The 13,098-nt window shown below is 44.1% G+C and overlaps 1 protein-coding gene across 1 annotated transcript in view; it reads right to left on the bottom strand.

Annotated features, from left to right (window-relative positions):
• Window positions 1-326: 326 nt before the first annotated feature.
• The window catches only part of RAD51B (RAD51 paralog B), a 398,407-nt gene continuing 385,635 nt past the window's right edge, over window positions 327-13,098 (bottom strand). The window contains exon 11 of the mRNA XM_065636030.1: window positions 327-575. Within this exon, the coding sequence (XP_065492102.1) occupies window positions 424-575 (152 nt within the window). The 3' untranslated portion in view covers window positions 327-423. The remainder of the gene's footprint in view (window positions 576-13,098) is intronic.

Genomic DNA, 13,098 nt, shown 5'->3' with positions numbered 1-13,098 from the left:
GTTACAGGAATAAGAGCTCACTGAACTATTGCTTCTTAATCAAGCCAATGAGTGGGTTTATAATTTATCTTAAAAAAGCAGAAGCGAACATTTCAGTATTTTATGGGCTGTGGACACCAAGCACTCTTGGGGAGGTGACAGGGTAAATCAGGAAGGCACATGTGGTCTATGCTTCTCCAGTAGCATGTGTGTTGTTCAAAGGCTTTTATTACTATGTCACTTAAATTAAGCTGAGCAAAACACAGGATTTCACTAAGTCCATGGTTAAGTATGGTCCCACACACACAACGAAGAGCACTTGGTTTTAAAGTTAGTCTTTAAAGATACAAAAGAAAAAGAATGCCCACTATCTGCTTCACCAGATTTTTTGGAAACCAATATTTTCATCCATTCATTTCTTAGTGGAGGTTTCATTTGTCCTTTCTACAGATTGGATGCATTGCTTGGAGTCTCACCAGTAGTGCTGGGTAAAGCAGCATCAAGTACAGTATCTTTCAAGGCAGTGTTCCTCACTCGTATGGTCTGCAGGGCAGGATTAGTTCCTTCCCAGGTTAAATTGGTTTGATCCTTTCTACCTGAAACATACAATAAAGACAGACACCTCAATACCAAGTGTGTCAGAATGAGATCACAAAGTTACTGTTTCCTCCAGTGAACAACCACTTGGAAAACTGTTTGATCCACAAAATAAATCAACATAATTAGTTCATTATGAACTAATTTCACAGACTTGCTCAAAAGGGATTGACTTATATGTAATGATCCTCCTTCCACTGTCTGTCTGTCCTAGTTACCAGTGCCCAGACTCTCATTTTCATTCTGGCTGGCAAAGTTTCTGATGCCACTTTCGTGCTCTGGAGCCAAACCTTAGAATAGTCCGGGCCTCTCTACCATCTTTTGGCAGAGCTCTCCAAAGGCCAGTGTATACTTGCTGAGGACCTTTGCATCACATTAATTTTCCAATAAATCTGGTTTTTGGTAGCCAGTGCCTATAAAATGAGAATGGGAAGTGCAAGAGGACTGACTTTCCCTACCACGGCTTATTTTCTACATTTCAAACACATTCCCTACAATTAAACAGAGCACAGTTTATACCAATATATTTTCCGACTATCAGCAGATTGCCTTGGATTCAGAGAAGAAAATATGGTTCCACCCTATATGCTTTCCTAACACCTAGGCTGAGGGCAGAGCCTACTTCCTAACCAGTATGAGCTGCTTCTCTTCCAATCTTAGTCCCATGTCAGTGCCAGGCTGTAAAGTGCTTTGGGATGAAGTTTACTATGTAAATACAGGATATGATGGTACTGCGGACTAGACATCTTATGTAGAAAATGGACTGTTGTTTGTGAGAGGAGATATTAAAAAAAACAAAACGAAAGCCTTCCTGATCAACCTGCAAGCTGATGAAAAGAATGCGAACTGAAGAAATAAACGTAGTTATCAGGACCAAAATATCCAAGGTACTAATGAATCATCAGTCAGATCATGTCATGTCCTCACGTTTGCTGCTATTAACTGTGTTGCAAGGTGTCCCAGGCCTATTCAAGCATGTGCTTCTCCTCTTCTGGTGTCTACAGCTGACCCACTGAGACAAGCTCCATCGTAGCACAGGGAGAGCTCAGCTGCCTGAAGGACTCTGCAGAACAGCCAGGTCATACCTGGGCCGATTCCTATTGTTCTGTATCCCAGCTTTGAACACAGACAACAAAGCTGAAAGGAGGAGCGTGAAAGGCAAGGTATTCCACTGCGACGCGCCATGACATTATTAATATTAGCAGAGGTGATACTGTAGATGAAACACAAGGCTTACACAGGCTGTCAAGGGAGTCTGTGTCTCTAGCCCTCTCTAGCCCTGTTTTTTAACTATATGAGGAGCAACTACACCAGAAAAGAGTTGCTCATAAGGCTGTCCTGGTATAACTGTACTGACAATGATGATAACCCTAACACAGGTAGAACAAACCCCACTTGAGCCACACATTCACCTTTCATGAACCCCTCAAGGCAAATAAGCTACCGACAAAAGCACCTCTAAGACTGTTTAATACAGCCTTGGTATTTACTGCAAGGCACCTACAGCGCTGTTTAAAATTATATCCCTATCCAGCTATACTTAATTTTAATGTAGAGCGGGCTTGGCAACTCAGAAAATGTACAGAAAATCCTTCTGCGAATTTAGCGGGAGAGCCTAAAGAATCCGTGCAGCTTTGAGAGAGGCCTGGCAGGAAATGTAGCTGAGAACTTGTTTCAATAGAAAGCTATGAAAGGGAGTAAGTTAGCAAATTCTTTCCAAAGTAACAGTTCTAAGGAGCCTTTGGGAATTTTATATTCTTATCCTATGAAAACAAACAAACAAGCCAAACCCCAAACCCCAAAAGCTCACTCTCAGCAAGGGAACAGATAATACCGTCTGTCTTCAAGAAGAGTTTAGGCATTCCGGAGTCGCGATGTACTAGACTTGTAAACATTGTCATTCTCAGTGTATCAAAGACAATGTAAAACATTTTTGTAGTGTCACATTGGCCAACTACATTTTTTGAGCGTGAGATAACCCAGTAAATATGCTTCTCAATATGCCATCTCTTTTTTTGCTAACTTGTTTATTTCTGTTAAACTACGACGTTTAAAAAAATCACAGGAATTTTGGAAATCTGTTTAACACCACTGCTTTTTGAACAGCATCTCTCAGGAATTCTAGGCCTAATGAGTCTCGGATTTTGTAAAGCAGCTGGCCATGGGTTTCAACTACAGGATACTATAGCTTCATTCTGGTTTTCAGTCAGGTCCATTTTCCACAAAACAGGGTTTGTATAGGAAGCTTAGTTGCAAGTTTAGCTGAAGAATTATACCACCCATCCATAATAACAAATTATGAAACTTAACACAGCTTTTGAGCACTGTTGTTCTGGAATAGCTGCTAGTTACTAATAGGTATTGGACATTTCCCATTGATTTTGTGTGAAATAGCATTACCCAGTTGTATCCTTACCTGAAGGAGGCTGATGCTACCTAAAACTGCTTAGATTTCTACAGGCTCTGATTCAGTCTTTTTTTAGTTTCTCTGAGTGATTCAACTGGTGGAACTGGCCTAAATGATTATAGGCAAGCACATGTTACCCTTTCATGGGGCTAGAAGCCATTGCAAAGTTATTTGTAGTGTACGTATGCAAATCAACTTCAGTTTGAGATAGTCTGGGAGAAGTTTGAGGGGGATTTCCCTGCTTTATGTAATCTATTGTTGCCTCTTAGCTTCCTCTATTCACATGGCCGGGAGGCATAAGCATGACACCACAGGTGATTTCTCAAACTCAATCTGAAAGCAAAGACAATGTGCTCAATGACATGCAGCAGTCTTGCAGCTTTTGGTAAATCCTCAGATGCTGGCTTGATATCTGGAATAAAGGAAGCCTGAAGGAGCGGTGTGGGACGTAACAGAGATGGTCAGGGCTTCACTTACTGGCACACTTTGAAAGTGGTCAGCAGCCGGGAGGATCTATGTGCTGTCCTTCAGATATACTCTGGCCTGCCTCGAGCTCTAATTTTACATCTCAACCCACACAGAGTGCTGCCCCTTGCACGTGATGGGTGCTGCCAATTCGGTGTCGGATCAGCGTGGGGCAGCTCCGAAACCCCTGCAGATGGGACTGCGAGCACACTGCTGCGGCCGCCTTCCCCAGCCATTCCCACGGGCAGCTGAGGAACAAAACTCGTCTTATCATGTGCTCAGGTGGATCTAGTCCCAGTAGAGATATTCACTGAAATGACAGGCTGGACAGGCAGAAGCTTTAAGGCAGGTAGGAGAAATACCCCCTGAAGAGCTCTGTGCTAAGGGCAGAGCACTGCTGATCCCCAGCTGAGGCTGTGCAGTGCCAGGCTGGGGATCACTCTCTGCCCACCGTATCGTGCTGTACAGATCGCGGTGTTATTGTTCCAAATTGGAAGATCGATAATTCAGCAACTACTCGGATTCTGAGAAACGTACTTACCGAAAACCACAGCTAAGGGAAACACAACAGGTGAAGTTAAGTAAGCATGGTGGCACTAAGGAGGAAGGAAATCTCCCTGCAGTGCACTGATAAGAGTGTACTTGATATATACCGTGTTCAATCTGGACAATCTGCAACCAGGAAAGCACAGGCTCGCTGAAGGAAATTCAGCTCAGAGGCCCCAGGGACTGAATCAGTCTGTTAAAATGCTTTGTTGGTTCTATTTATCACTACTTAATTAGGATGCTTAACCAACACATTGGAAAGATAGTAACTGTTAAATATTCAACAAGCTGACCTTTCAGTTACAATATGACAATTCTGAATAAAGTTCATGGAAAGCTTGTCCTTCCTAGGTACACCAACAAAGACAAAGGGAACTGGACTGGACCAAAAAAAAAGAGTAAAAAAAAAGTAGGGCACTATTGTGGAGACTTGGTTAAAAATCCAAGTCTTGCCATGGGCTCATTGAATGTTCCTGGGCAAGTTGTTTCCTGCTCTGTACTTCAGTTTTTCCCATCTGTAAAAAGAGCACAGCAATGTTGACCTTCCTTGTAAACTGCTGAGATGAATGACTAGAAAAGCAGTAATACATTATTAATTACTTATTATTATTTCTGAGGAAAAAAAAAGCAAAGAGAAGAAGCCATCAATCTTTCAGAGTTTTCTTGATCCTCACAAAAAATAAAAAAGCACCATGTAACGTGAATTTCACACAACAGAAACTTTTGGCAAGCCAACTTTAAGAAGAAATAGTGGGTGCACAATTAAAAGAAAGTTAAAAGTGGGCAGACGCTCAGGAAAATGCTCCAGATGGTGAAAGGAGTTAGGCTGCAGAGCAGGCTCCCACAGGAAGCGGTGAAACCCCCATTGTTCCAGACTTTCGAAACGGAATTCTTCAAAGTGCTGGTACACATAATGCAAGGAACCGTTCTGTGCTGCCTCGAAAGGCAGCGATGCTGGGACGACCTGCGAGAGCTACACCTACCATTTCTACAATTTTAAGAGGATTCTTGCCACTCTGACTATGAGGAGCTGTAGACTCTCTTTTTATCTATGTATTATCTGAGGAACGTCTACCGAGGAGCAACAACATAGTGTTTTTCAGCAACTCTTTCATGTTCCTACTTCTGAGATGTGAACTTCGTATGTCCAAGAGGGGAAAAAAGACCCCTGTTCTCCATTGGACAATTACAGCGTGCATCCTACAGACTATTTCCTATATTACAATCAAATGAAAAACTGGGTGGCTTGATTTTTACAAGCAGTGGTTTGCAGAAGAAATACTATGATTTTAATGGGAACCAAATGAGCGATTATTACGTAAACAGCGTTATGAGACACAGTACTAATGTTGAAACGCTAAATGCCCCGGGTGAAACTCACCAAAACGGGAACTGGCAGCAGCCTACTGGAACATTGGGGTTTCTCCACACTTGGATACTACTGCAAACATTTCCTGCTGCTGCTAACGCTGGTTCAGCTCCTCTGGAGGTAGCTGTGGAGGGAATCTGACAGCTTCTGTTGTTACTGGCACTTAAAATCTTAAGACCTTCTCTGAAATCCAAATTCAGAGCTTTGGCCCAGTTTTATTGATACAACTTGGTTTACTGGTTGGAGCAGGTAGAGGAAGAATTTTTTTTAAAAGGAGCTTAGAATTAGAGTATTAATACCTTCACTTCCTCTTGGCTTCATACCTGCCGATATATGAAAAAAGAGACAAATTGATTTAGATGGCATATGTGCACTAGTGAGCCTGTCTTACTTTATTTACTTGGGCTCTGTACAGTCTTCTCTCACAGGCTGCCTGCCTTCAATACTGTCACCTTCATGGTGACCAGCAAGAAAACGGCCCAAACATGTTGGTTATCAATATTCCTTTCCACAGGGCGGGCAGGGATAAGGGAAAGGAGCTGAAGTGATGGCCATGGAGTGCTCCCGATCCCTTCCAGCCTTCTGGCAGAAGCACCAGTGCTGGGCACCCCTCTCCTGCTGCCCCTGCATGTGAGGGCTGGCACCACTGCCCGCTGCCCTGGCCCTGGCCAGGGACACAGCAATGTCCTCAGGAACGAGCCACGGACAGAAAAACAAACAGGAGCTATTTAAGAAGTTTTCTCTTTCCCCCCGCAACTGTCCTGTTCTGTATCATATTCCTGACAGTTTATTCTTCAAGAATTTAGTCATCTAAGGTTTCATTGACTCATGTGATGAACCTTGTACCCATTTCCTGGAAAGAGTCCTGCGTGGTCCTCTACATCTTCCTGCCATTTTCCCTGAGGGTCTCATTCTTGCTACATTTTCATATAGTTCAGCTTTCCTCCATTTTCGGGGTGGAGGAAGAAAGCAAAAATATCTTGAGTGCACCCAAACTGGCAATGTAACCAGAAAGCAGAGTTGTGAAAGAACCATCTGGAAAACAAAGATGGGCACTGGACCAGAGAGTCTCCTTTGGAAGTAGCTGCCTCTCGGGCTGAACACTGGTTAGAAGAAAAGGAGCTGCTGTAGGAAGAGCTGCGTGGTACAATACGGTCATGAATTTACCAGGGCTGTACCCTATTAAATAAAGATGAAAAAGATTTGAAGGCTCTCTCAGATCCTTGCCTGGGTGGGTGTGACTCACCCTGGGCAAATGCCACTGATGACAAGTACCCTGACACAAACTATTGAATGAATTGGGCTGGATGGGAACCAAAGTAACCATTTTACATACTTGGGCCAATCTGAAAGACACTTCTGTACAGAAAACAACTGCTTCCTTTTCCTGATTCAAAAGAAACTTCACAAGCTGCTCACAGACGGCTTGAAGGATGCTTCAGCAAACTCTGATCTAAGCAGGGTTGCACTGTGCCGACAGCACACAGCTGCCTGGACACCAGCGATGCCCAGACCATACCCCCTAGCCCATAGAGAAGTGCTACCTGTGCATATTTATGTCACAGATAAAACAGGGAGTCTAGTGTTGCTCTTAAAATATTCAGACGTGTGTGTGAGACCATCAACACAATTACAGAAGCGTGAAACGGCTCAGTGCCAATGCACGCTCACAGACCTGCGCCTTCTATGCCTCAGTCAGCCGACTAAGCGCCCTGGCTTAGGCTCACTTGCAGTAGGACTAGCTAAGGAATTTGCACATCTGTCTGATGGAGACAGGGCCAACATGTCCAGCATTCTTAGAGGATGATTTCAGTGCTCTGTTATACCAGTACAACTGGCATGTATACTGGTGTGTATGCATGTATATATATATACAAGCATACATATTTATACATGTCAGTATTTATACACTGACATTCATCACAAGCCTGTTCTCTTTAAAGGGATAGGGTGTCAAGTCAAAGCTGGCCCGACATTCTTCTTATTAAAAAAAAAAATAAACTTCTACTAGCCCTGATTCCAACAGAAATGTTTCCATGATTTATTTTAAGAAGAGAACATTCCCCCGCAGTGCTCACCGCAACCCAAACATTGCAGCGCTCTGCAAGAGCATGAGAACCAGTGAGGAAACTGAAGAACCTATTTTCACTGCTCCAGAAGAGAAACACAAATAGTAAACAAACAGCAAAAGCAGTGACAAATGAATTTCATTTTAGTGCTGGCTGCAGTGTTATCTACAGTATGGCTAAGGAGACCTCCTTGAAGTGTGCATGCTTTTCTAGTGATTTCTACAAGACATAAGTGTGAGATGGGGACTCGTGGGAGCCATCTATAACACAAGAAAGAGCTATTTTTCTTCTGGTTGATGCTTCCTGCTCCTCACACCTTGCCTTTCACATTTGAGAAACTGGACAGCAGACTAGAAGAAATTGCCTCACTGTTTTCAAAGACAGAAAATAATTTGAAACCCTTATTTGTGGGAGAGCTCTCAGACATTTGGAAGTAACGGGAAGAATCTTTCCTCTAAATATCTGGAGCCCTCTACTCCAGAGAAAGGAGAACCTGCCTTCGGTCCTACTGCTTGGTTTTTTGCTCAAGTTTGCAAAAAGCAGGAAGCACCAGGAGAAGAAAAAAAGGAGCATACAGAGACAGAAAGAATAAGTGAGCGAGCAAACACTTTCCCGGCTGCATGCACACGCACATGCACACAGACATGCACACACAGCACACCGCTCCTCACTCTGAAAGGTCTGTGCACGGAGGAGAGAGAAAAAAAACTAGTGAAGCCTGCCCAAAAGGGACTGTAAAGGCTGATCTTGTGGCAGATTTCACCAGAAAGGTTTTGGAAGCCATAAACAGGAAATGGTTAAGTAAAAGCAGGTGGAGCATGCTGACTGCAGGAACAACGCAGGAAATAGCTGAGCGTCTGAATGGATGCAAAAAAAATACTCTTCTGCTTAGTCCTTGGCAGTCGCAATATGCCTGCTCCTCCTTTTCCCCCCGTCCTCCTCCACTACCCTTATCTCCCCAAGCTATGCAGTCTTGCAGTCATCTTGCAGTCTGCAAACACCTTTTGCTTGAGTAAATCTGCTCTCCTTGAATTTCGGAATGAGTGTGTGAGAGTCGGGAGGTTCTGCCTGGAAGGCAAAAGACAAGAGGGACTCACCTACTGCACAAAGGATGATTCAGAAGTACCCAGCAGTACCCACTGCCTGCCAGGGCCTCCAGGTTGGAGGAGCTAGAGCAGCATCTCTGGCTCCTGCCCCAGGTGCTACAGTCCCAAGTGTATCTAGCATAATAGTCAGTTAGAGAAACATTATTCTTATTGCCCCTTTCATTCTAGGGGGCTCCCAAAGCACTTAGCTTTAGGAATCATTCTCCATCTCTACTGAAACTCAGTCCCTTCTGGGGCATAGCACTGCAGCTGTTTAATAGCTCACAGCAGCATCACACAAGCAGATGGAAAAGAAAGCGAAATGTCTAAGAAACGTTCTTTCCACTTTCCTTCTAACCCTTCCTTTCTCTCCTCTTTGTCCACAGCAATTTGTGCCAATTCCAGACAACTCCAGATGTGTGTCTTTCCCACCAGTATCTGCAGGGACTTGGCTCTGGAGACGGGGATCTGCTTGCCAACATACCGCCTCCCCACGCTTTCAGCCCCAAGGGTCGAGTTCCTGCTGCCACACTCATCCCTGGCTGTGCTGCCAGACATGCTGCGGGATGGAGGGCAGACGTGCTGGTAAGGAACAAGTCTGCTTTCTTCTACATGAGTATAGTGTTGATGTAAAATTGTTTAACACAGATGAGACTCTCTTGTCTTCAAAGTACACTAAACAGTCACATTAAAGTCCTGAGGAAAGTTAAGAAAGGACCACATAGATTAGTTTGAATCATTTTGACCTTGTCTGCATTTTAAGTATTAGATGGTAAAGCTGTGTTGGCAAACTCTACTCTTAGATATTTCTCCTTCTCTCCTAGATTTAAATAAAAAAAAACCAAACTGTTTCTTCTTCTATTCTGAGCAAAGAAAACACTAACAGCAAATGGGCTTCTATGGAGTTACAACTGCACAAACAAAAAAGTTTTTTTCTGGTAGAGAAATCTTGCAAAGAAATCTTGCTCTTTTTTTGACATCGTTACTTTGGCAAAACTTACCAGGTGTTATTAGGTGTTCAAACTTATGCTGCCTTTTCCACAGCTTTTAAAACAGAGAGTTACTATATACAACCTAACGCTTTTTAAGTTCAAACTCTTAAATCCTAATCCAGACAGGGCCTTTGGGAGTAAGGTTCAAACTCACCCTGCCTGATCTCCAATAGCTCATGCTTCTGCCCAGATCATACCTTCCCAGGGGTGTCCTGAGACCAGTCGCGGTCAGAGTCCAGCACCCCACACCACTGCTCCCATGGGAAGAGGGAGAGGACACTGCCAGGGCAGAGGCTGGTGTGGTACCTTCTGCAAGTGCCACCACACTCATCTATGACGCCATGGGGAATAAGTGCACAGAGAGGACGTGTCCGATCAGCTTCAGGTGGGTGGCGGGGGAGCTTCAGGGAGCTAAACCTTGGCATTGGCCTTTGCGAAAAACCAGTCTGCGATTCACCTGACTGTAAAAAATGAGAGAAAATAATTGGAATGAGCTGAACAAAAATAAACAGGTGTCTCTTTCCTGTTGCTTTCACAGTTTCTGCTTCCCTGCACCCTCACCCATACTTGTTTTTTGCACTTCAGTTGTCGAAAAACGGCAGGAATGAGGTTTCTGGTATAATTACAGTTTGCTGAGAAAATCACAGCCCGCAGCAGTAATTCCTTTGGTGCTCGAGACAGATGCTGCTGAGGTCTAATCACAGTCTTCCCACTAACCAGGCCCTGAGTCTAATCTGTCATCAGCCGAGAGGCCGCTGGCTCCTGCCGCGCGTGTGAACCCGGGCGGCTCGGCTGGCTGCTCTCCCCCGGCCCAGAGGCAGGCAGTGCCAGCCGGAGGGGGGGTTTCCATTCACTCCCTGCCCTCAGCTACAGCTTCAGTGTGCTGCTTATCTCTCCTCCATGCCTAGCATCAAGGCCACTCAAAGCTTTGCTGGGAAGGGCTCAAGTGGTTGTTTTCAACATACAATGCTGCATAGTGACTGCAGTTCAAAAATACAATTCAAGCTGAGATAACTTGAAGGAGAGGCTTAATGAGAATGGCCTGTAGCTAATTCCTCCTTCCAAAACGTATGGTATTTTCTGCTTATTAAAAGGACAAGGCTGTACTCAGTGATGGATCATATAAGCGCCATATGTCGACAACGACGACAACAACAACAACAAAATCCCAACAAAAAAAGAGTACGAGTGCTCATGAGCACAGAAGTAGGAGGAAGAGGGAACTGGGTATAGCGAAAAAAAGAGCTGGGAGCGTGCATGCGTGTAAGGAGAGACTGAACAAATCTCTCCTACGTGTTATACGCAGCTGCCATTGCCATCAAATGTTTGATACCTGACATTCAAAGAGCATAGGGCCAGGTGTTTGAACTTCTCCGTGCTGGTGAAGGAAGTTCTAAAAACAACAGGCCTCACCAGCTCAGAAGTGACCCTGCGCAGGCAGAAGTCATCATCATACTGGATTAACATCTTTAAATGCGATTGTAGTCATAGAAGGAAACTGGCCAAAGAAGTCTATTTTATAGACATGTTACTGTAGCATGAGTGAACTTCTTAAGCTGGCACCCACCTTACAGCACCTGTATGGTTAACAGGTACCCTGAAATAGCAGGGGAGATGCTAGGTTTGGGAGGCACAGACTAAACAGCTGTGTGTTGCATAAGTAGCTCTTAAGAAAGATGTAAGGCAGAGGTATCAAACTCATTTTCACCAGGGGCCACATCAGCCTCGCAGTTGCCTTCAAAGGACTGAATGTAATTTTAGATAGGAGTAGTTACATTTATACAGTTCTAAAATTACATTCGGCCCTTTGAAGGCAACTGCGAGGCTGATGTGGTCCCCTGGTGAAAATGAGTTTGACACCTCTGGTGTAAAGGGACAGAGTAGGTCATCATTTCTGGTCAGAGGCAAAAGCACATTAAACTCGCTGACTTTCTGTAGCAGCCTGTGGCCAACTCAATTTCTTCGTGTTCAGCATTTTCTGAATTTGCACATGGTATCTGGGCACACGCATTAACACTCGCCAGATCCCTGCAGCAAAGGTGTGCACAGGCCGAGGGGAACAGAAAGCGAAGCACCGTGGCTCAGAGAGGGGGAAGGAGTGACTCATACGGGAAGAAAAACAAAGCAAAGATGAACTTAGAGCATAAGAGAAGAGGCAGACTGTTTGCTGTAAATCAGTTTTCTTGCACTCAGAAGGGTGGGTATTACGGTGAGAGGAGCTGCGTTTGACAGTAATGGAAGTCCAAGGAAGTTTGATTAAGATTAAATGGCAGCCATGGGCCAACACAGAGATGAAGCTTTAAGGCGAAAATCAAAGACAGGAAGTGACTAAGTAGGTCAGAAGCTGCAGCTAGTGAGCTGGATAGATTAAGTGGGACTTGGAGCAACTAAGTTAGCTCTGCTAATGACACGTGATAACACTTACAATGTCACCAAGTTTAACAAATCTGACTCTGAAATCACCTTCAAGGTCCTGATAGCAAATCAGAGATTGCCAGGTTCTAATAGAGTCTACATCAGAGCAGATACTCTATGTGTTTTATCAAGAGATCATTTTTACAGTCACTTTTTGACCCCGCCAAGCTTCCTGTAAATAGTGCGCTGCTTTGTCTGCACAGGATTTCTCCTCAAGGAGCTAGGGAAAATGAACCGGCTAATAGAAACTGTGAGACTGAGAAGGGCCGCTACTGCAGGCCGAAAAGACAAATGCAATGGAGAAACTCCTTTCCACCCCGAAATTCAATAAGTCTTTGATTCAATCGCTTTGTTCACATCCAGGACAGCCGGAAGAGGACAGTCACCTTGTATTTTTGTACCTGATGAGAAAACCCCACATTGTATGTGTGCACTGGGACAGTTCAATGTGTGTCTATTCCAACTTCAAAGAGGCTTTCAATGCTCTTTCAGACGTAGGGTGTGAGGAAGGGTGAGAACTGCTAAAGCTAGCCCCATCCTCATTAAATCTTTGCCCTCTCCAGAGCAAGCATGCAAGTGGAGAGAATAGAAGATATGCATGAGCAACTGAGCATCTGTGATCTCATGACCTTTGACTGTTGTATTATGGGAAATGTATTCTCCGGTTGCTATGCTTTTCTAATTCATTTGTATTTTCCTTCAGTGATTCCCTTCTATTTTCTTTGGTGCTCCTGTGTAATGGTTTCAAGGAACCACAGATATCTCCAAGTTAAGCATGCATACAATAGCTTTAATTAAATGTTTGCGAGTATCCCACAGTAATGCAAGGGGAAGGGAAAGCAAACAGTTTTGTACTCGTACCCATCCCTTCTGAGCCCTGGCTTGGGTGGAGGCATCTGTACCACTGCCCTTTAAATCCAGTTCTAACCTATTGTGAAATGAAGGCCATTGAGTCCTGCTGCTCTGCATGTTAAGCACTTCAGGAATTTCACTCCCACCAAAAAAGCTACAGATCACCTGTCAAAAGGTACAACACTGAAACCTTTTAGGCTAGGCTAGAAGAAATAAAAAATAAACTAGGGCAGACATTCTTTACTCCGCTTACACAAGTTGGAGAATAAGATTAAAAATATCCTTAACCATTTCTTAAAATACACTAAGGTGCATAAAAGCA

This window comes from Caloenas nicobarica, chromosome 5, assembly GCF_036013445.1.
Source record: "Caloenas nicobarica isolate bCalNic1 chromosome 5, bCalNic1.hap1, whole genome shotgun sequence".
NCBI lineage: Eukaryota > Metazoa > Chordata > Aves > Columbiformes > Columbidae > Caloenas > Caloenas nicobarica.
The sequence above is the reverse complement of the archived record's forward strand: the minus strand, read 5'-3'. Positions and strand labels throughout refer to the sequence as shown.